The sequence below is a fragment of the Cavia porcellus genome, unplaced genomic scaffold (genome assembly GCF_034190915.1).
Source record: "Cavia porcellus strain 051 isolate PalLab524CR breed Dunkin Hartley unplaced genomic scaffold, mCavPor4.1 scaffold_23, whole genome shotgun sequence".
NCBI classification, from domain to species: domain Eukaryota; kingdom Metazoa; phylum Chordata; class Mammalia; order Rodentia; family Caviidae; genus Cavia; species Cavia porcellus.
The window spans coordinates 55,865,333-55,890,077 of record NW_026947506.1 but is presented as its reverse complement, the minus strand read 5'-3'; the positions used below and the strand labels follow the sequence as shown (position 1 = coordinate 55,890,077).

The 24,745-nt window shown below is 42.3% G+C and overlaps 1 protein-coding gene across 6 annotated transcripts in view; it reads right to left on the bottom strand.

Annotated features, from left to right (window-relative positions):
* Nucleotides 1–24,745, bottom strand: part of LOC100721498 (S-adenosyl-L-methionine-dependent tRNA 4-demethylwyosine synthase TYW1) — a 174,872-nt gene that overhangs the window by 12,323 nt on the left and 137,804 nt on the right. For all 6 annotated transcript variants that reach the window (XM_013148267.3, XM_063234465.1, XM_003465802.5 and 3 more), the window contains 2 exons: nucleotides 19,666–19,776; nucleotides 10,890–11,057 (listed from right to left, as the gene is read on the bottom strand). In XM_013148267.3, coding sequence (XP_013003721.1) covers nucleotides 10,890–11,057; nucleotides 19,666–19,776 — 279 coding nt within the window. The remainder of the gene's footprint in view (nucleotides 1–10,889; nucleotides 11,058–19,665; nucleotides 19,777–24,745) is intronic.

The window sequence follows — 24,745 nt, the reverse complement described above, 5'->3', positions numbered from 1 at the left end:
GCAGCATCGCCGCTCATCATGCTGCAGAGAGTAAGAGGTCCCTTCATGAAAGGACGAGAAAGAGTGCCTGGCCTTTTCCATCTTTCTCCAAAAAACACATAGCCAGGTCTTAGGAGAAGGAAAATTAATCTTTATGTGCTGTGAACACGCACTAACAAAAAGAAAAATATTAGACAAATTTCACTAACAGGTGTTATGATTTAGATCACAAATACTCCTTCCCCCACTTGTCTCTGATTTGGAAGTTGAGTGGATTGTGGGTGGGGGTGCTGTATTCAGCAGTGGATAACTGTGCTGGAGGGGTCACTGGGGTGTGACCTGTTGCTCCTCTTCTTGCTCTGCCTCCTGGCCACCCTGGGGTGAGCAGCTGTCCTGCGCCTTGGCCTTCCCACCATGCAGTTTCTGCCTTGGAGCACAGCCGAGCACTGAAACCGTGCACCACAGTAAGCCTCCCCTGCTTTAGGCTGTAGGCACTGGGCATTGTGTCTTGGCTACAAGGGAAGTAACAAAGACAGGGGAATCCTGCAGGTTACCTCCTAAGTGCTCGTCATAAGGTCATCACTCCATCAGCTCATCGAAAACGAGAAGTCTGAAAAACTGCCCCAGCCAAGAGGAACATAAAGAAACAACTAAACATAATGTGTTTTCCTGAGTAGAACCCTAGAATTGAAAGGGAACACTAAGTTTGATCTAAGGAAATGGACATAAAGTATGCAGTTTAGTTAAAAATCATGTATCAGTATTGCTTCAGTCAATAATCATTAACACACATATATCATTAACAACACAAGATAATAACCCAGATTATACAGGAACTGTATCCTATGCAGAATTCTTAATTTCTCTGTAAGTCAAGGCTATTCTAAAACATAGTCTGTTTTATAAAGTAATTAAAATTTGAAACAATGCTCTGTGAACTCGGCAAGCTGCACACTTCTCCTGTTACTGGGCTCCACTGGCTGTGCGTGACCCGCTGTGTGAGGCCATCACCAATACACACAAGGGACCTCAATGTTTCACAGGAGAAACATCAAAGTCTGCTGGGTTCATCGCGGTCTAATTACTGTCCAGCCAGAGGCAGCCAGCTGACCGCACCCTTTGTCCCTGCTGCCCCTCCACAGCACCCGGGTCACTGCCTCCAGCCTCGCGTGGGCACCAGTGCTCACCTCCTGCCTCACGAGCTCAGCCTGCAACTCAGCCCTGCTGACGCGGCTCTCAGCTCTCCGAACTGAACCGGCATCTGTCCGTCTCTCAGCTGTTCAGAGCCGGAAGCGCTCACTGAGCTTTCTGCTGCCTTCCTCTTCCCTTCCACCCTGCTAAGGACCTGTTGCTTACCAAAAGAAAAAACTCCTTCACCTAGAGGCTAAGTGTTACATCAAATGACAGAACTCTTCTAAAGAGACATTAAAAACAGTAATAATTTTCAAAAATATTCCACTGCCATAATTATTCCACTGCCATAATTAAAGAATGATTTGCATGTGGCATGGCCCACAGTAATGGCAAGATCCCTGCACCGTAAATGACTGTGACATATTCTGGGGATGAAGAGGATTATAATAGACTCCTAGAGGACACTTCATGTTGTGAAAACCTTGCAGATTTTATGCAGGGTCTTTAAAGGTCATCTAAATGTAAATATTTAACCAATGCTTGCAATCCTGCTAGAATTTTCTTTTTTGAGAGTCATTTTGGGAAGGTGGGTGTGGTGCTGCATGCCCGTAATCCCTGCCTGGGCAACTAAGTGACGCAGTGACGACTTGCTTCAAAATAATAATTTTAGACAGACAGAGAGAGGGGGGGGTCATCTTAGGTTTTATACCACACAGTATCTTGAATCCAAAAGTATTTAAAATATTTGAAATGGATAAAGAAAGAAATCCAATAATTTGGGAATTTTCAATACTCTACGGCAATGATCTTATTTCCTTCTGCACATTAACTTCATTAGAATCAGGAAAGTAGGATACGACACATAAGAGAGATATATGAATCGGTATAAGTTTCCTGTTACAGAAAAACAAGTGGTGAATGATAAAGGGATTAACAATTAGCAGGTCACTAAAGACATATAAACAGCAAAGTCAGTGCAGTATTTATTGCTATATGAATGAGTGAATGAATAAGCCAGAATGTAAGTAGCTACCACAACTACCAGGGAAGATGGAGCACGTCTGATTTCAGAAGACAACAAGAGAGGACTGTAGATGAAGGTGCACAGGATACATACAAATGCACCAAACGCTGAGGACTCTGGGAAGCACCGGGCTGACAATCCTTGCGCTCCAGTTAAATGACCACCCAAAACAGTGAAAGGAAACTGCCCTCATCCCCCACTGGTCAGCAAACCCTGAGTAGGAAGCCTGTGCTCCTTCCCCTGGTAGTCTCTGTCTCACACTGCCCCCTCTGCCCCAGCCGTGGTGTCCTGCACACTATGCAGAGCCTGGACCCCACCTGACCAGCAGGGACAAGGTGCTCCTCCCATGCATGCCTGAGCTATATCACAGGAAAAGTGGAGAGCTGGGGCTGCAAACAATGCCTGAGCTGAGGTCCCCAGTGCCATCCACGATGACACTGGTGGAAGCAGAGTTGGAGGTGGCAGGAAGGGCCAAGCCTAAACCCCTGCCCTCTCTCTCAGCGGTCACAGGAACCCCACCTAAGGGAGAGAGAAACCAGGTGACAGCCTCCCATCCTGTCCCCACTGGTTTAATGTCAAAGGAGGTCTGTTAAAAAAAGATTTAAATGTGATCCACAGTCCCATTAACAGCAACCAAATGACCAAGATATAGCCAAAGTCACTGGTTATATCAAGAAACCAGAAAAGTTCACCTTGAATGAAAAAAGACAGTCAAAAGGCACCAATGTCAAGATGACGTGTTTTTAATTACCTGATAAACATTTTAGAGCAGCTATCATAAATATACTTCAACAAGCAATTACAAACACCAAAGAAAGTGAAAAATAGAAAGTTAAATAAAAAGAATAATCAAGTGGAAATTTTAAAACTAAAAAATGTAATAACTAAAATAATAAAACTCCAGGAATTCAAGAGCAGAAGACAGAATCAATGAAGCTGTAACAAAAGGTCTAATGCTTGTGTCACCAGGGTCCCAAAGAGACATGAATAAGAAAGTGGGGCTGCAAAAGCTTCTGAAGAGACAACAATAGAAATTTCTCCAAATACGTACAGGACTTAAACCTACTGATTCAGGAAAATGAGCGTACCCACAAAGCAAAACGGATACCAGCTCAAAGAAACCTGGGCCAGAACACATTGCAATCAAACTTCTGAAAGTTGAAAAGACTTTAAATTTTGAAAGCAATGAGAGAGGAAACAACACCTTATCCATAGAAGAAAAACAAAATATAGAGGATTTTTCATCAGATACCAGGGAAGTCAGAAGTCTTCAAAGAAGAAAACTGTCAATCCAGGATTTTTTTTTTTAATCTAGCAAAAATAAACTTCAAGAATGAAGAAGGAAACAAAAACTGCCAGAAGAAGGAAAACTATGAAGACTGGCTGCCATCAAATTAACTAAAAGAATTTAAAGGGAATTCTTCAAACAGATGGGTCAGATTCAAAGGCAATTTGGACCATCAGGAAGAATCAACAACGGAAAGAATAAAAATGAATAAATACAATAAATAAATTTTTCTTCTCAAGTTTCCCTTATAAATTTTATTTGATAGTTGAAGTAAGAAAAGATATACTATGACATGTGGCTTCAAATATGCATGTAGGAAACATTGAAGACATTGTAAGTCGTGAGAGTAAAGAGACAAAGAGAGGTAAGGTTTTGTATTTCACTGAAATAGTAAAAATGCTGACCCTAGCAGACTGATGTTGTCTACAGGTAACGTAAAATTGGGAGCAAGTTCTATACAAAGAGACACATACTTAGAACTCTACAGGTAACATGGAATTCTGAAACAGATTGTGAGAACAAATTTGAAAAGCATGATCCAATTATACGCTGTCTTTAAGAAACTCACTTCAGAATCTAATGATGTGGAAGGGTGAAAGCAAAGTGATGAGAGAGGATGTAAGGCGTAGACATTAATCAAGAGAGCAGAGGTGGCCTTATCACTGCCAGGTAAAGGGTGCTCCACCACAAAGGAAACGCGCTAGGGAGGAAGAGGGACGTTACAGAAGGCAAAAAGATCAGAACTACCAGGAGACACTGGAGTCTTAAAATGTGTACGAAGCAGCAACACAGTTGCTTAGTAAGTGAAGCAAACACTAGCCGAACTGGAAGAAGACCTAAAGAGAACTAGCCTTACCCCAGGAGGTGGCCCCACCAGGAAAGCAGCGCCATGCGCTGGCTGCAGAGTGGGGACAGCCACAGCCAGGCCTCTCAGCCAGCCAGCCCCAGTCCTGGACTGTGGCCGGGAGAGACCCAGGCCTCCCCAGGAGGCGATCCTAGTCGGACACCATACCATTTTCATTGTTTTCTTGGGTTGGATTGCATTCTCTTTTGTTTTGTTTGATTATGTTAAATCTAATGTCAGGAATGACTATTTTAAAGATAGTCATTTTGGATTTACTAGTGGCTTGTTTTAAAGTCCTTTACTGCACTTCCTGTTTTGGCTTTATTGTTTCTATTCTATTCTGTTCTGTTCAATTTTTGCTATATGTGAAAGTATCTGCAGCTATTTTCAAGACAACAAAAGGCATTATGGTAACTACTGTTGACTTTGTAAGGTTTTGAAGTCCTGTATCACTTATACTGGTTTATGTTTGACTGGTTTTATTCTATTTCGTTTTCCTTGGTTTTAGCCTCTTTAAAATAAGAAATCTATGATTACAGTTGGGAGATTTTAACATTCCTCTTTCAGCAATTGATAGGATTATACAGATACTTACCAAGGGCATCAAGAAAACTCAACACGACAACCAACAGAAAGAACTAGACATTTACTGGACACTCCTATACAAACAGCAGAACACTTTCTTTGTCAGCACATGAAAAGCATTTACCACGATGGTTCCCATCTAAGTCCAGAGCACAAACTTTAACAAATTCAAAAATACGGAAATCAGTTTGTTCTTTGACCACAACAGAATCAAACTAGAAATCAATACCAGAAAGGCAGTAGAAAATCTCCAAACACCAGGCAACAAAACAACGAACTACTAAATAATTTTTGGGCCAAAAAGAAAATCTAAGGGGAAAAAAAACACCTGACAGAGTAAGAATTAAAATAAAATGCATCAAAACGTGGGACACAGCTAGAGCAGGACTGAGGGAATCTCTGTAGCACTATCTGGCACTGTAAAAGACAGGGCAGGTGGTCAGTAACTTACATTCTAATCCTAACAAACTACAAAGCAGAAAAAAAAAAGAAGCCTAAGATATGCAGAAAGAAGAGCATAACAAAAGAAAGTGGATATTAACACTGAAAAAGAAAATAATGAAATCAATGAATGAAAAGGTTGATTCTTTGAAAAGACAGTGAACTTTGTAAGACTGACAAAGACAAAAGAGAGAGGAAACAAATCACAACCAATTCAGAAGTGAGACTCCTGCAAACATCCAAAGGGAGGCGAGGTAACACTGTGAACAATGAACTGACACGGATTTGACAGTCTGGATGAAGTGGACCAATTCCTTGAACTCAAATGACAACTTACCTAGAAAGAAAGAGAAGTGGAACAGCCTTGTAACCAGTCAAAAAGTTGAACTACTAACTTAAAATGCTCCCCTGAAAAGGCATCTGTCCACCCTGCTAGCCTCACTAGACAATTCTATTGTACATTTAAAAAACAAACACCAGTTATGTACAATCTCTTATAGAAGACAGAGGAGGAGGAAACATTTCCCAAGTTACTTTGTGATGCCAAAACAACACAAACTAATATGAAAAGAGAAAACTGGTGATCAACAGCATCCTTTAGGAAAACAGATGTTAAAGTCCTTTAGCAAAATGTTATCGAACAGAATTTAGCAATATACAGAAAAGCATTATATACTATAGGTGGTGTTTATTCTGGATTTCAGGATAGTTCAATACTTAAAATGAATGCATTCCATCACAGTAATGGTAAAAGAAGAAAAAACACATGTTCACAGGGAAACTGTCTGCTAGAGCTTCACAAAACAAGACTTACAATTGCATGTATTCCCTTCTCACCCCACCCCACTCTCATCCTGGGGATAAACTCCAGAGCCTTTACCTTGAGCTACATCCACGGCCTGGTTTATTTTTAAAATTTTGAACATGATCTCCCTGGGTTGCTAATTTCCCCGGGTTGGATGTGTCCTTGTGATCCTCCTGCCTCAGCCTCCCAAAATGCTGGGATCACAGGTGTGAAGCACCAAGACCAGCTAGCTGTATGTATGTATCTCTTACAATTCACAAGACTCTCTCAAGAACCTGCAAGCCACCCCTTTGAAATGTCACCAATAAAACGATTAAGGTCTCTGTTTCTCAGACTGCATGCAAGGACTGAATGTACTTTTCATGATTTCAGCTCACAAACACAGCTGGCCTGGCCTCATTTAACAGAGCCAGTCTTTTGCAATTTTTCTTTCTGTAAATCTAGGCTAAAGCCTCCTTTCCCTTTAAAAATGCCCAAACCAGGCCATGGATTTAGCTCAGTGGCACACACACCTGCCTGGCAAGCACCTTCCTGGCAAGCGTGAGGTCATGAGTTCAATTCCTGGAACAAAAAAAGGCCAAACCACAATGGATTCAGCACTTTCCTTACTGCTAAGCATTTAAAAAAAAAAAAAAGAAGAAGAAGAAGAAAAGAAAAGAAAGAAGGAAAGGAAAAAAAAAGTAACTTCTATGTTCTTACTTCCTGTTTAGGGCATTTTACTGTCCCGTGAAACACTTCGAAGTCTAACAAAGGTGGCTCCTAAGATGGAACTAAAATCTCAAACCTACTGAATGCTAGATTTGGGACCAGGAGCTATAGAGACTGAGGTCACAACTGAAGGAGGCTGAGCGTGAAATTTCAAAACAGAATTAAAACAGTAAAGAACCTCAAAAGGCAGAATTGACACAGTGAAAACCCAAGATGTTTTCAATCCCGCCAACTCCCCAGGCCCTTCCAGCTCTCCGCACTGGTAGATCTAAGGGCGCTTCCTGCCCCCGCCACCCAGTTTTCCATAAAGCACTTGCTTCTTGTAAAAACCAGTGCTAAGGTACTGGCTTCTACGCACATCAGGCAGCAGGCACTGCTCAGGGTCAGCATCAGTTAAGGAAAAGAATTTGACTTCACCTACAACATGCAAAACTCTAGAAATACAGGGAAGCTTGTCAACCTAGTAAAGAATATGGAAATAAACAAACAAATGCCCTATAGCTGACATCAAATGAAGCAGTGAGAGAAGAACTGCTTTACCCCTGTGTCCAGGAAAAGCATCAGGACTGGCCATCACGCTCAGGCAATCCATGAGGTACTGAAGTGTAAATAAGTGATAGCCGGTGTAAATAAGTGATAAAAGGAACTAAAAGGCTATCAATTAGAAAGAGGAAATAAAACATCCTATTTGTGGATGATATAATGGTCTCTGCAGAATATCCCAGGAAAATGAAAAAAAAAAAAAAAAAAGACGAAACAAACCAAAACCACCCCCACCAAACTTCTAAAATAAGTGAGGTCAGCAAGTTTCAGAATATGAGATCAAAATATAAAAATCAATTCTATTTCTGCATATTAGCAGTGAACAAATAAAAAAGGAAATGAAAGCATAGCACCATTTATAACTGCTCAGCAACAACTTAGATATAAATTTAACAAAACAAGCTAGGACTTGTATACCGAAAACTACAAAATGCTGATTAAAAAAACCAAAGATCTAAATAAATGGAAAGAATGTATTAAGATGCAAATTAAGACACAATGAGATACCACTAAAAATGTATTAGCACAGCCAACTATAAAATTAATGATAATACTGACTGCTGGCAAGGAGGCAGGAACTGAATTTTTCACACGCTGCTGGTGCGAATGTAAAATGGCACAGCCACCACACACTACTGACACACGCGCTAAGTGGGATGAATCCTACGGAAATCAGCTGAGCGAGAAAAATGTCCATCTCAAAAGGGCACATATTTTATAATTCTGCTTACACCACTCTACAGATGAAAAACTGGGAGAGAAAGAACAGATTAGTGGTCGTCAAAAGCTACAGAGAGCTGAGGATGGAGATGGTCTGGTCTAGAGAAACCGTGTGAGAATAATCTTGATGATCCTAGGACAGTTTTGCACTCTTTTATTGGTACCGGGGATCGAACTCACGACCATGAGCTTGCAAGGCAGGCGCTTATGCCGCTGAGCTAAATCCCCAGCTCCCCCCGCCCAGGACAGTTTTGTTTCATTTTGTTATTTCTGGTGCTGGGAATGGAACCCAGGACCTCATGCACGTCAAACACACTCTACCACTGAGCTACGACCCGAGTCCTACCCAGCTTCGTATCTTGATCGTGGTGGTGGCTACTTGAATACAAACTGGGGATTTAGCTCAGTGGCATAAGTGTGCCTGCCTTGCAAGCAGGCAGTCGAGAGTTTGATCCCCGGTACCGATAAAAAAGAAAAAGACAAAAAAAAAAAAAAAAAAAAAAACATGATAGAAGGACAAACACGTGCACCTGCACATGTACGTGCACACACAAATGCATAATTAAAATCAGTGAAATCTCTAAGGCCAAGGAATTGTGCTACTGTCAGGTTTGATAACACACTGCAGTCATGTAACATCTTACTACCTGCAAAAGCGAGGTAAAGGGGATACGACATCTCCTCTGTACAATTTTGCAATTTCCCATGAATGTCTACCAACTATTTTAAAATAAAAGGACTTAGCTTTTAGTTTCCTTAGGACAGCAGCTCTTCAGCAGGGGTGGGACTTGCAGTGTCTTTCAGAAGCCCTGTGATTACCAGCAGAAACTGAGCAACACTCTAAGACAGTGCACGGCTGCACAGTGTATTGGATCTGCATCATTTTACCTGTGGTCACCACTGCTCTTCCACTGTTTTCTCCGTCTTCTTTGCAAACCTGTGCCCCACAATGTGGTAGACAGCCACTTCCCTACTTAAAACCCTTCGGTGCCTCCCGTGCCCAACAGAAACAACAGTTTAGATGCTGCTCAATATTGTTTGTGGTCTTGCCCAGCCAGATCCCCTCTTTCAGCCTCCAGGTACCCCAACTCCAGTGGTGCTGCCACGCGGCCTCCACACTTCTCCAAGGGCGCCGCACATGCATTTGCCTCCTAACCTTCCTTCCTGGGCTCCAGCTTTCCAGCAGCTCTTCTCGAAGCCTCTCCTGGAGGCTCTCAGACCACTTCTGGGCACTTTTCTCACCTGTGCATTTTTCTGTTAGGCTACTGGTGAAGGTTCTTAGGAACCAGAGCAGCACCAGACACACACAGATACTCGACAAGCATTAAGCAAACAGCAATGCACTAGCTTGGGCTCTCCTCTTTCTTATTTCTTAGAGATTTACTTTGGTAATTTCATTTTCTTTGAAGCTACTTTAGCATCTCAAACCCCAGATCCTTGATATTCCTAGAACATGTTCTCCCTAACTGGTGAAGTCCATCACAGACTACGGGTCACATACAGAAAATCTACCTTTAATCAAAGTACAAGGCCTTTTTACCTTGTGCTTTTCATCTTGTACTTGAGACTAGTTTGTGAAATTTTAATCAAGTGATTGCTGTGTTATTAAATATCATTAACCTTAGAAATCTGCAGGAAGTTAGGTTGCGGGGGGCGGTGAGTCTTTCATTGTCCAGGTTAGAAATGACTTTACTTACATAAAGCGCATTTAGTTATTACGTAAGCAATATAGCGCCTCTTGACCTTACTGCTTCTTGGTATTAACTTACTGCTTCTGCGGTACGGCTCGTGTAGCATAGAATTCAGTGGTCTGTAATACAATCATGATTGTAATACAGTCATGGTGCACAGCACATGTACACCACTGTGCAATTCCAGAACACGGCCACACCTTCTGACAGCCACTCCCCAGTCTGCTCTTCCGCCAGCCTCCAGCAACCACCAGCCACTTCCTGTTTCGATGGATTTGCCTATTCTGAACGTTTCCTATAAATGCAACCATACAATACACGCCTTTCTGGGTCTGGTATTTTTCACCTAAAATTACATTTGCAAGGTTTGCCCATATCCAGTCTTAAAACTAGGCAGAGGAGTGTAATGACTGTTAGGTGTCCCCCATCCATGTACCCACGACCTCCTCGCCCTCTCTCAGTCTGAATCAAATCACAAATTGTTTCTCTGTCAATATTTCAGCAAGGACATAACCATCACGGCAGCCCCACGAACACTGTACTGTATTAGGTGTTTTTCTTCTTACGCTAGTGGCTACCTCACCAAGAACTGCATTTTTTCTTTGTTAGGCATTTAAAAAGACATCAGATTAGGGTATTTGTTCTGACAAATAAAAGCACTAAGGAGAAAAGCAAAAATAGTACTGCCATCGCAAACCAAATTCTCCCAATGCCAAAACTCAAAGCAACCTGAAATGTGATAAATACCTCAATATTTTTTCTGACAACCAGAACCTCATATGGGTATTGTTTACTACTTCACCTTTTCCTTGTCATCCCAGGAATGGTGTAGAGGTTATTACAAGGGTATTTTTTGTTTATTTTTAGTATGCACCTCTTTAAAAATTACAAACCAGAAAGAACTTTAAGATGCTACATGAAGGCTAAAAACAGAAGCAATTTCCCCCAGAATAGTTTATAAACCTTAGAGACAGAGTTTAGGGCTTTTTCTTTTTGGGACTTTGTCAACGTTTGTTTTAGGAAAGGTAGCAGAAAAGCTAAGGTTCACGACAATAAAGTGAGGAGAAATTAAAAAAACAAAGGAAAGACTAAAGAGAACAGACGGATGCACGCTCAGTTACTCTTACCTTTTTGTGCGCTATCAGGAGGCAGTTGGAATGCTCGTGCTCACATGCTATTTCATAGTCAGGGATCAGATCCACCAATTCACGCACAAAGCGGATGACTTCCTCATGCCAGGGCACGTTGGCCATGGTGAGGCTGCTTGCTGAACTTTCTCCGCAGTAGGTAACACCCTGGGGAACATCACACCAGTCAGAGACAGCTACGGACACACTTGAATTCACAAAGAATTCAGAGCCAGACATTTTCTAGGTCACCTAATCCAATTCAATCCAATCCATATTCTGAAATAAAAAAGGTGGTAGATAAAAACTGAGGAGGCCACACAAGGTGTTAGTGATAGTACCAGGGGACCCAGGCCGGTGAGCACCTGTGTTTTGTGCTGTGTGACACCCACAGCCATCAAGGCACTGTAACATATGGGCATCAACAGCATATCTTTCCACGTAGAGCAACAGATTTCACGTACTGTAACAGATTAATTCTAAAAGTCTTACAGTCCCCTAGCACAGTGATGGCAAACCTTTGGGAGCTCTCAATGGTACACAGAGCCCACTGGAGCCCAGGTGCCATAGGTTTGCCACGACTGCCCTAGGGCTAGCACCACTGAGATAGAGCTGTCACACTTCAGATACTCATAAAAGTTCACTGACCAACCAATTCCCTGGGAAATGAGGCAAGCTGCCGGCCCTCAGCATAGCTGAGATCGAGATTGTCGCACTTGCTGTGCTTTTTCTGTAAAACGGCCAAATAGGGATCTCTGAGAAGCATTTTGAATGTGAATATCCAAAAACAAAGAATCGTGTTGAAAGAGAAATATGTTTGTGGGTATACCTACATAACCTGCCAAGCACTCTCATAGGCATGCATTTACCCTGCCAATCCAGGACTTCCTATGAAATGCAACTGTAATCAGACAGGTCAGTTTCTAACTCTTTCGAACTCTGCCTGACAGCCTAGGCATATCTCAAGTTTCATAATTTGGTAAATCCTCTGCTTGGTAAATTACATAATGATAGGGGAATAACTTTGTAATAATAAGGGTATTTTATTAGGTCTGTGTATTTTTCAACTACCCCCAAATCAAACTTTCTTGAAAAATGGTTTGAATGTCTTCTAGGTAGTTAAAAATGAAATAAAGGCTGCTGGGCGTGGTGGCCCACACCTGTAATCCCAATACTCAGAAGGCTGGGGCAGGAGGATCCTTGCAAGTTCAAGATCATTCTGGGCTACAAAGTGAGTTCAAGGCCAGCCTAAACTGCATAGGAAGATCCTGTCTCAAAAAGACAAAAAAATAAGAAAATTAAATTAAATTAACATAAAAGGAGATACACAACACTCATAGTTTCTCTGCCTCTCTCTCTCTCTCTCTCACACACACACACACACACACACACACACACACACACACACAGACTAGAAGAGGTAGAATGATGGTAAATTTTTTAAAAAATCAAATGAGCACTTCAGAGTGACCCTGCCCCACAGATGGCAGGGCTGGGACTTGGCCGAAGACTCCGAGGAGTTCTGAGACCTGCTTCTCCAGATGGCTGCTCCCGAAGATGACTGCTCACTAAACTGCGGCAGGCTTTGCTGCATATAAACTACCCACAGCCTGCTTAATTACAGTAAACAAGAAAGTCTTCTCTATTTACCCAGCGTTTTACAGAATTCATTAAATCACGTTTGAGTTTCCAGTGAATTTTTTAAAATGCAAATAATAATATAGTTCAAAATACCATCAAGAAAGTGTGGCTGAAAAACTGTTAAACTCTCCCACATGCATAAGCAAACAGGAAAGGGATTTATTGATAGGTCACAATGTGTACTTAGTTTCAATTTAAATACCCCTTGTGTTTTGTGAATTATACAATCATGTACATAGCTACTTCAGAGGAATCTCTCTCTCTCTCTTTTTTTTTTTTTTTTTTTTTGTCTTTTTCCTTTTTATCGGTACCAGGGATCGAACTCACAACTGCCTGCTTGCAAGGAAGGCGCTTATGCCACTGAGCTAAATGCCCAGCCCTAGGAATCTCTTTTTAATATTTAAAAAGTTCACCAAACCACAGATTTTGGATAAAATTGTAGTCATGACAATGACTCCTGAAAATACTGTAATACTTTATTGTCGGCAATAAGAAACCACGAAACATTAAGGGAGATTTGGTTTGGAAATACTGTAAGAAAATGCCTGCCTCAGCTCACTGTCTCGCCTTCACAGAAGCTTCTCCTGACCACCTTGGGCGCTTTGCAGCGCTTTTACTCACTCAGACAAAGCCCTCGGAGGTAAACAGCACTGGGGCAGCGCCTCTTCACTATGACAAAAATTCTCGGAGCAGAAAATGGCCTCCGGGAACTTAGGGTGCAGGTCACCTGCTGAGGGACTCGTGGGTTTTGGCTCTTGAGCCTTCCAGGTCTGTGGTCGCCCTGCTTTGGCTGCTCTGACCTCTCCCCTGAGCCCGGCAGACCCTGAGTTATCTAAAACCACTTTTTGTTCCCCCGCCCCATGGTGGCTGTCTGCCACCTTCCCCTCCGTGGCCCCATTCATCACCTCCAGCTGTGAACCCAGACAACCTGCGGAAAACAAAGGGGTGCAGCATGGAGCTGAAGATCAACCACTCACGCCAGGTCCCATAGGCTGGGCAATGCCAAGTTCACCCGAAGGATGCTATGGAGAACAGGAACATAACACACTGCCCACGTCCTTCTGACCCAGTGACTGATGCATCTCACTGCTCTAGGATATGATGGCCACCAAAGCTCTGTTTTAATGTGGCGTCCTGCGGGAAGCGCAAGACTTCCATAGCTTAACTACCATATTCTACTCTATCTGACTAAATGGAAACCAAGAAACTCCTAATGCTGTTTTTGCCCCCTGCAGTTTGATGACTAAAGAAATACTGACTTCATGAGATTTTTTGGTAACATACTCAAAACATGTCACTCCTTTAGTCCAAAACCGCTTCAACCACACCCCTCCGAAAGCAGCCCCAGGGGCTCAGCGCGAAGAATGAAGCCTTTTTTGCCTTCTCTGTAGTCTTCTTCTAACCAGGGCTGTGTGAATCAAGCTTGTCCCCACATGTCCACACGTGTCCTCAGGGCTAGGCTGCCCTAGTCACCAGGGAACCTTTCTCCAGCTGGCCTTCGTCCCCTCACGCCCGGTGGAACCAGGTGACCAGCGTGGGGCTGTGACTACAGGGGCCTGTGACTACAGAGCCCTGCTGGGCTCCAGACAGCAGGGCCTGCACTCAGCGGCCAAGACCAGGCCCGCCTTCCTCGGAGCTCTCCTCGCATGCGCGCTCACTCATACTGTTCAGGTTTCCTACTCTTCCCCGAGTATGAACCAAAATGCTAAACAGCACTCAAGCATTGCTCCACCAGGAACCAGCGCCAGCTCCTCGCCCCTGTGTGGACAGAGGCTGGGCTACGCGCGGGCAATCATTCTGCAAGTTGCGCACTGCAGAGATTGAGCACTGCAGACAGGCACAGTGCTACGGAAAGCAGGTGAAATCATTTGACAACAAATAATTACTGAGCACTTAGTGTCCTCACTGTGCGACATGCTGCACAGAATACAATGACAGCATTTCACTGACAAAGGACTGCATCACTAAAGTTTTCAGGAAAGCAGATGTTTGTAATATAAAACACATCTTCAGAAATAAGCAACCAAGTGACAGTTAGGAGTCTCAGACTAGCAAAGAAAGACCCACTTAAGCCTAATGAAGCTAAAATGCATGCTAATTTACAGGGAATATAACAAAAATAGTTTATAAGACTGCCAAGGAAAGGAAAGAGGAAATCGATATAATAAAGAAATTGCTTCTTTTGATTTAGTTTCAATGAATGTGCCTAATGGAAAGTGATCTCAACATTTACTGAACACAGGAACAGGCTATCCCAATTCTCAAAACAAACCTCTTAAATAGATGCTATTATTCTAATTTTTGTATTGTAGTATTGAGAAAATGTAGGGTGAAGGAAATTAAGTAATCTGTCCAGGCTACATCCCTACATGTTAAGAATGGATCAAAACTGCTCTTCCAATTGCCCGTCTGAGACTGCAGTTGTGCAGACCATGAGGGACCCCCAGAACCCCACATCCACAGAGGGGATGGTGAAGGCCGATTGGCCGCAGCACCAGCCCTACACTGACAATTTTCCTGCTTGACCCAAGGGTGTTACTACCATGGCTTCTCACAAGAGCGGAGGTAGAACAACGCTTTTCCTTTAAGATCACAAATATGATGAAGACAGAAAGTGTAAAGATGGAAAAAGGTTGGCAAAATTTCCTATCAAGCTCCTAATCCTACCACTAAACCGGAGTAGAGCTACAAGACAAGAATGACGAAAAGAAGTTGAATAGACATAACGGTGAGAAGCTTCAAAGTATATTCAGTAATCTGTAAACAGCTCAGTGCAATATGAACACACACATATGTTCTTATTCAAATAATACAGAGCAATGCAACTGAAATACAAAAAAGACTGTGACCGCATTGTGTTTGCTTCTCCAGGGAGCCTCTGGCACAACTTGTACCATTAACTGCACAACCTGCGCGTGCTCTTTAATCTTGAGGTACTGTTATATTGGAACTACCAAGACTGGAGAGGCTTTATTTTTTACCAAAAGCATAGGTAAAGCAAGTTAGTCAGGGTGGGTGGGTAGGCTTTTTCCTAATCCAGCTTGCCACTCAGGCGAAAGAGTACAACCTTCCTTTAAGCTCAAGTGCCCAGTGGACCTGCAGACGACCACCAGGACAATCTCTCTTCTCCCCTACAGGTTTTCCTTGCAGATCTGACAGATTAGTTGTGTTCTCAAAGTACATTTTCCCTAACACATGCACGTTGGTGTGTTTATTTCTGGAGAGATTTCAGGTTATCTTAGCCTGCCATATTGCCAGTTCTCAGCAAAAATAAAAAATTTTTTTGGAAAGGACTTATTATTTTTAAAATGCTCCTATTTTAGAAAAACTTAAGCTTAATAAGATAACAAAAAGATGAGATTTTAGACACTAAGTACTTTCCTTCTGTTAAGTAGGAAAACATGACTTTTCAGTGTACTGATTTTAATTCTTAATTCTTAAAACCCTTTTCTCCTTATGGTTCTGGAAACTGAACCCAGGAAAATGCCCTACCTCTGAGCTATACCCCAGCCCCATTGCAGTCCTTTAAATTACAAAATTAATGCATGCTCATTATAATAACTGATAAATACAGAATTATGAAAAGTAAAAATTAAGTCCTTTCCTTTCCCCCAAACAGAAAACTATTAGTAAGTGTCACACGACCTTACACAGCCTTCCATGCTTTCCTATGTATTTATGAACACATGCAGCTGAAAATAGTCAGGAATATTGCTCTATGATAGCTTGTTTTTTAGTAGTCTATTACATCCTTCCTGCCACTTCACTTCAAAAGAAGACACTTTATTAACTTGCTAGAGAGAAGAGAAGTGCGTTAACAAAGATGTGCTCTAATCCTTGGATGGAGCAGGTAACTGACACCGCAGGACACTTGTACCTAAGGTTGTCTACAAAAGTCAGGCTCATTGTGACCACACTTTCCCCTGATATAACACAGGCTGTCATCTATTACCTACACTTCACTATTAAGAGCACTTTAAATTGTGCTCTGATTACACATTTCGCTAAGAATTTTCAATTATTAAATCTCTCAAAACAGCTCATTTTATTTTTATAGATTTTGCCTATTCAATAAGATAATCATCTCTTAAATAGCATGTCTTAGCAATTATTTTTATCTCCAGTTATTTAACAAGAGCTGGCACATAAAGAGGGCTCACAAATGCTGGGGCTTTAGCTCAGTGGCGAAAGCTCCTGCCTGGGAGGTGCAAGGTCGTGAGTTCAATCTCTGATACCAAAAAAAAAAAAAAAAAAAAAACCATTGCTCACAAATATTGTTGAATGTAGAAATAAGACAGTAAAGTGGGAAACCTTCTGGGACAAAGCCATGTTTTTATCACATCTTAGATACGGACAAAGGCTATTTCTGAGTAATGTTAACAGCCTGCCAAACTAAAAAAAAAAAAGCCTACCACAGAATTATCCTGTTTACAAAATAGATATCTCCCTTCAAAATATGTTTACTTTTTTTCTGATTATAAAATAACTTTTTCACTGCAGAAAGAAAGAGGAGAAAAAAGGTGACTAATCATCAGCCAACTTGCTTTATAATAATAGGTTTTACAGTAGCATAATTTGAAGCAGCATTCTGTAATAGCTAAATCATAAATTAAAAGCCCACTAATCTCTCATGTTGGCAAACTTTTCTTTAACTGGGATATATATTTTCAGCTGTATTTGTATCTCTGCATCACTAAACCTCTTGCCAAGAGTAACCATTTGAAATTAAAAGCAATTTCAAAAGAAAAAAGAGTCTTTGGCTGCAGCTGAGACAGTGACACACGCTGGAGCACAGCCCTCCTGTCCCCAGCCCCACCCTGGCTTCCAGAGCAGATCCACTTGAGGTGTGAAACTGAACACCCTCTCACATAACCCAGGGGGCGTTTGCAAAAACATATGCTGAATAGGCAGACTCTGCTTTTAGAGTCAGGGTACACCTTCCTGTTTCTTGCTCCTTATGGGGAGACTTACCCCCCAAAACCAAACCATTTGCCTCTTAACCATCCACCACCATGACTGCCATCTCACACGATGACTTCCAAATCAGCTTACAGTCCTGCCTTACACTCAAGCCCAACGCGTGTACAACCCACAGCCTCATGGAATCTGTATCTGGATATTTAAAAGACAGCTCGAATCCAACATGCCCAAGAAGGAACCCTCAAATTCTCTCCCCAGACATGCCCTATTCTCTCTCGCCCAACACACAGCCCCACCTTCCGCACGATTGCTTAAGCCAAAAACCCAGATGCTGTGCCCAGCCCCTCTGTCTTCCAGGCGCACGTCTAAGCTCTCATCGAATCCTGTTAACGCCACTTCCAAAACTGGCCCTAAACTCACTGCTTCCAGCTAAGGCACTGGGCATCTTGCTAGGATAAAGCAAAACAATCCTCGCAGGTATACCGACCACTACTGCCCTCTGCTGGCCATTCGTAATGCAGCAGCAGGGGGGGTGCCTTCAAAATTCAGGCGCAGAACTCCCAGGCTTCATTCAATACTGCTGTTTAAAAAGCTCACTGCCAGACTTGGTTTAAAGTCCCATGCCAGCATCTCTGCTTGAAAGGCCTAGCACAGTCTGCCCCGCCTGCGCCTCTACTTCCTCCTCGGGTCCACTGCCAGCCTCGAGGGTGCCACTGGGTCTCCCTGGGCACCTAGCGTCCCCCTGGGGGGCTCTCAGCCTAAGCCTGGGGTGTGGCTGGTCCTTAGTACTCAGTGACCTGGTTTCCTGCAAATCATCTTCTCAGGAAAATCTGCCTGAAATGGTCAACCAGAAGATCGAGCAAACAACATATGCTGACTCAGAAATGGCACTTAACGAAACCCATCCCGTAAAAATACTGGCAAAAACACCAACTAGACGAGCGGACACTACTAACCTCCTAAGAGAATATATTCAGCCTCACCGCGGAAACATTCTTGGGATGCGCACTGCCACTCCGGATCTAAGTCCTCTTCCACAGGAAAGGGGACACAGAAGCAGGCAGGCAACACCTGCAGAGCCAGCCGCACAGAAGCCGGCCACCACCCTGATTCTCTTTCTTCTTACACCATCTGGATCATTTTTGCTCCTCCCTCCTCACCCGCCCTTTTACAGAATAATGCGGAAGTATGATGGAAGAGGAACTGGGAAACTAAAAGAAGTTCAAGAAGAAAAATTAATTGTAATGTATGTTCCTCATTTGGATCCCTGTTCAAAAATAGTTTAAATCAAAATAAATACTACATTTACAGAATAAAAAGTGTACACTTAGGAATACCTGCAAAAATTTGAAAACTCTGTTTCAATAACTGAGTTTGTAGGTATGAGTCTGGTAGGATGAACACAGGTTTTAAAGAGTCTGTGTCTTTTAGAGATACTCACTGGCACAGCTGTGGACTGATGACAGTGTTGGGGAGCTGCTTCAGGACATTCGGGGGTAAGAGCAGGAAAACCATCAGGGCCAACGCTGCCCAAGACTGGTCACAAAGGTGGCAGGTGCAGCTGGGGGCCAGTGCACCAACTCCAGGCGGGGCTTCAGCCAGGGCAGGGCTCTGCTCACGGCGCGCTACCTGTTAAGGCCGAGTGACCGATGCACGCACAGATGGGGGCTCATTGGACCGTCCGTCTCCTGCTGTAATATGTTTGACTATCTCTTCCTGTAATATGTTTGACTATCTCTTCACCAAGTTTATTTAAAAGTCAACCAGTTACTCATCACCACACTTCACTGCATGGCTTAACATCACCATAGAAATGTTCATTTTGTATTGTCTATCTCTGACTAAAATACAAGCTTTCTAAGAGCAAGTCTAATCTGCTTTACTGATATTATCAATACAGCTGAATGAATGAGAAAATAAAAGGTCTAGGGACTCCTTCAGAGGTTTTTTGGTTTGGTTTGATGGGGGCGAGGGATACTGGAGATTAAATCTCCAGTCTTCTCACTGAGCTACATCTCAGGTCCTTGGATTTTCATTTTGAGATGGGGTCTTGATAAGTTGGCCAGGCTGGGCTCAAACTTGTGATCCTCTTGCCTCAGCCCCAAGAGTGCTGGGATGTCAGGTGTGTGCCCCTACATTGGGTTTCCTTGACAACCATAAGAGCATATAACAGCATCTCGGTCAGGTCATAGCCACGCCCAGCAGCAGGGCTTACCTTGACTTCGATGAAGTCGGGGTTCCCGAGGGACACCAGCTCCGCGTAGGCCTGGAGTTCGTCCACGTTCCAGGACTTCACCAAGGTCAATCTGTAGACGGTGCGCTGTCGCTAAAACAAAAGGAAGATCAACTCTGCTGTAATCTCGGAAATCACCTATTAGGAAAATTCTCAAACTTTTTCAATCTACGGAGAACCTGGTCAGGTGAATCCCAGTATGAACTTACGTAAACTGAAGTTACATTTGAGGGACAGATGAAAAAAAGATGTTAACATGAAATAAGATTCTCCTATGCCTTACTGGAGGCACAGGTGTTAAAATATAACTTTTCTGTCCCTCACCACACCGAACATGTTAGGTACCCAGAGGTTTGTGACATACACACTCAATTCAATTCAGTAAGCAGTGGCAAATTGATGAAATGGTTTTAGGCTGTGGGAAAATTAATTCAAGTAACCTTTAGGCTTTTGGTTAATGACCATTCAAATTGTTATGACAAGGATTATTACTGTTGTCTTCGTTTTCTGCTTTCTCATTATTGAATAACCTCTTGGCATTTTTCGTTCACAGAGAACGCACATGATAGGCCATCAATGTTCATGTTTGTTTACCATGCAACCAAGAGATGTAGGCACTTCCCAAAGAGCTTACACCCTTTTACTTTGTAGCTCCCATGCAGGACCCAAAAGAAATGATTAAAGATACAAGGACTTATTGAAAAAGTTCTTGCAACCAAACTGATGGCTTAGTATCTGAAGTATAGCAAAGGTATGGGGGGGGGGGCCTATGTCCTGTGAATTCCCCAGTAAGAAACAAGGCCCAAAACAATGGAGAGAAAAGCAAAGTGAAGACATGAACAAAGGATTCTAATCCCTTTACTACTGCTTGTTTGTTTGTGGTCAGAACTCAGCAGTTGGACCCAGGGCCTTCACACTAAAGTTATATTCTTGGCCATATTTCACTTTTTATTTTGAGACAGGGTCTCATAAGTTGCTAAGTTGCCCAGGCTGGCCTCCAAGTTGTGATTTTCCAGCCTCAGCCTCCCAGAATGTTGGAATTAAACACATGTACCACCATGCCTGGCTTTGTCTGAAATCTTCCACAGTTAATAAGAAAAAAGAAATGCTTGAGACCTTGAGAAGAAAAGAAAACCTAGAGATGTTTAACGAAGAATGTTCAGCAGATATATTGGAAAATAGTGTTTCCAAGCGTATTTACTCACATATACTCAAAAGTTGCTTTGGAAATGTGTTAGATAATGCAAGAAAAGAAAATCTTTCCTTTCTTTTGGTAATAATATGTAAAGCTCCCTTTTACATAGCTATAATTCTTCCAAGGTTAAATCTAAAAAAAAGGAAAAAAACCCACTGCAAACCAATCTCATTCTTATATAAGCAAAAATCTTAGAAAATAAAATTCAGTACTATGCTAAAAAATTCCAAGAATATAAAGATGTTTCAAGAAGAGAAAAGTCAGCACCTCCCAAGAATCGGCCACGCTGGGACTGGGAGGAGCCCACCAAGAAGCCAGCTAGCCAGCCTTGCTGGGAAGCCATGCAAGCCACTCGAGGTCCAGGAAAAGAAGAGTCAAAGAGCGGCTTCCATGAGCCTATGGCAGGCGGACTGAGAATCACCACCACCACCACCCCCCCAAGCAACCAGCTGAGTTAATAGCAACCGAGGTACAAAAAGTAACTAAATGCTTGTATTATTTGGTTGATTTTGCAGGCCTGGGTCTGAGCATCTGTTGGAAGATGATTATGCAATATAGCAAATACAGGGGATTTCCTTCTATCTTGTCTTTGAAAGCCAATCTTGTTCTCACTGTTTTGCTTTGTTCTGATTAATTGTTTTGCTTTATTCAATGTTCTGTTTTGACTGGTTTTATTCTGTATTGTTGCGGTTTGATTTTGCTATACCTGATGGAATGGACAACTACTGTGAAGATAACAAAACATACTAAGTAAGGTAGCCAAGGTCGCTTTCCTACCATCCTGCTTCCAAGTTCTGATCAATTTCACTTTGTTTTGGTTGGCTTTGTTCTGTTGGATTTTATTGTATTTAAAATAAAAAAATAAATATGATTCATATTGGGAGACAAGACATGGTAACATAATAATTCAACACAGAAAAACCATCTTCATAGATATCCAAAAGTACTGGATACCTTTAAAAGCTAACCCTGACTTTAAAACAAAAAACAACAAATCAAAAATCACTTGGTAAATTCAAACATTAAAAAACATATCTTTAATGTAAAGAAAAACGTTATCTAGTCAATAGTCCGTGAAATTCATAGTGCTTGAAAAAAAGGCAACCTATTTTAGAGTCAGACTATAAAAAGAACATTCATGGTATTATTTTTTTATTTTAACACTTTCTGCAAGTTGTAGTCAAAGCAAGAAGGCCAGGACAGAAATTACTGGAAGGTATACCAAAAAATGATTAATTGTAAGGACCAGGCTTCTTGAAAACTTAACACCATCAACTATAAAACTAGATAAGGAAAAAGTAGCTAGCTATCAAACAGTTAAAATGAATGTGGATTCTGAGAATACAGTGAATCTCAAGTCATGCACGAGGTATCACTTTCCTTTTTCTCAGTTGCTATCTGTGTAAAATGTGGGGATTTTACACAGGATTAGAAGTATTAAGCCACGTAGCACTTAGAATCAATGTAGCAGCAGTAAATCACACCAAGTAGTGGCTATTACACACCAGCCATAATCGATTATAAATACAAGGCAAAGAATATTCGACTTACAATTGTAAAGTGATTGACTATGAAATAACATGCATTACAGTAAATAAAATAAACTTTTTAAAGAAAGCTAAACAAAACCTGTCTACAGGAAAAGTCGAGATGGATTTATAAATAGAACATCATCCCAAATGAGCCTGAACAACTACTCTGAAAGAATAAACCGGCAATGACACTAACATTCAAAACAATGGCATGAGTGTACCCTGACCTGATGTCCTCACTTTCCCAGATGGGAACCGGGCTGCGTCTCCAAAGAGACTGCCCAAAGCCCCACAGCTGGGACGCAATCGAGAGCAGGGGCTCCCTCACTCTGCAAAGCAGGGGGAGCCCTGAGAAGAGACGCGAAGCGCAAGGGCACGAGAGGTCATTGCTCGAGCAATGACCATGAAGTGGCCGTCACCGGACGCCTGTCCACACAGTCGGGTCCACTCCTTTATCTAAAGACGGCGGGTCCTGACTGAGTGTTGGAGGTTGTGTTTATTTTGCCTGTGTTTAAAAATGAAATAAAGAGTCATATACTGTGGTGTGTCTGGTGTCTGTCATCAGTATCTTCATAACACTGTCCATGTTGCCACATACTGCTGTTTGTTTGCTTTCTGTTATTCCAGTGCATGACAATACAACAATTTATTCAACCATTCTCTGCTAGACATCTGGGTTATTTCTAAATTTTATTACCAAAAACTGCTGCTGTGTCTTCTAACATTAGAGTTTAATTCTTTCTGCTTGAGGAAATTTTATATAAAATGCTCTTGTGACATATAGATACACATAGATAATGGTACTGGGAATTAAACCCAGGGCCTTGGCACTAAGCTACATCACTGGCCCTTGCTTAATTAATTCTATTTTTTAAGCAAGTTCTTACTAAATCGCTAAGTTGCCCGGGTTGGGTTTAAATCTATGATCTTCCTACCTCGGCTCCCAGTGTTAGGATTACAGGCATGTGCCACCATGCCAGTTTCTGACATATGTTCTTTTGTGCCTAACCTCTTCTCAATGAATCTGGTGTCCACATGCTGTCACTTACAACTCCACTGCATAAGTACTCCTCCTGAAGGACCACTCACCTTCCAGTTAGGTCTCTGACAACACAGTTCTCTTCTCCCACTGTCTTCCACACAATGCTTAATTTTACCTAACCCCAATTTATTGTTAATTTCTTTCATGATTAGTGCTTGTGTCTATTTAAAGAATCTTTCCATATAATAAGAACATAAAGATAGCCATGTATTTTTTCCTAGAAATGCAGTCCTTTCACACTGGTGTCTAAAGTGCACCAAGGCTGGTTTGTGTGTGGGGTTAGAGGTTAAACTTATTTTCACGTGGATATTCTGTTCCAGTAAATACAGTAAGGTCAGTGCCTATGCATGTGAAAGCCTACTCCAGTTTCGTTTTGTCTTCCTATTCTGTACCACTGATTCAGCTGGTTAGCCTTATCCCAAGTCACACGGCTTGGTAACCAGGCTTTGTGTCCAGCAGAGGTGGTAGTTCTCAAAAGGAGGCAATTTAGAACACAAGGGCAATGCATCACAACTCTGTAAATTCCTCGCACAGATTACCCACATGGCAACATCTTCAGAATAGTTTTGCTTTCCCCAAGTGAGGGTGCTACTGACACCTACTGGATAAAGGCCAGGCTGCTCCCGATCCCTTCACCAGGCGCAGGACGGTCTCCCACGCCTTTCCTGAACAGCCTATTCAGCCCAACACACCAGTGGGCCCCGAGCAGAGAGACCACCGGTATGCTAAGCAGGTCTCATCCCACCCTTCTGCAGGAGTGGCTTGGCTCAAGGCCCATCCTGCCATTTCAAAGTCAGCTTATGAACTCCCATAAACAAGCAGAATGCTGCGTGATTGTCACTGAGGTGGCACTGAATCAATAATCCAGTGTTGTCCAGTAGAACATAAAGTGAACCAAAACTCCAAACCATGCATGTAATTTTAAATTTGCTAGTGGTCAGGCTGAAAATTTAAAACACTGACAGGGAAAATTAATTTTAATATATTTAATATATATTTTTATATGACCACCTCCAAAAGTAATCAGTAGTTTAAAATATTCAGGAAATCTGGCATTCTTTCTCCCATACTGAGGGTGTGAGTCGCAGTGTGCACCCTCACACACAGCACAGCTCAAAGCGGTCACCACAGGGTGCATATGTAGGCAGGCACACGAACCACACCTAACAGGGCCAGTTAATGCAGGAGTAACCCATACTCTCCCAAAACTGTCTCTGTGTAGTCCTCCAAAGCTCCCCCATAACCAACCTGAGTAACAGACAAGAACAGAGAGAAAAATGTCCACATAGGAAG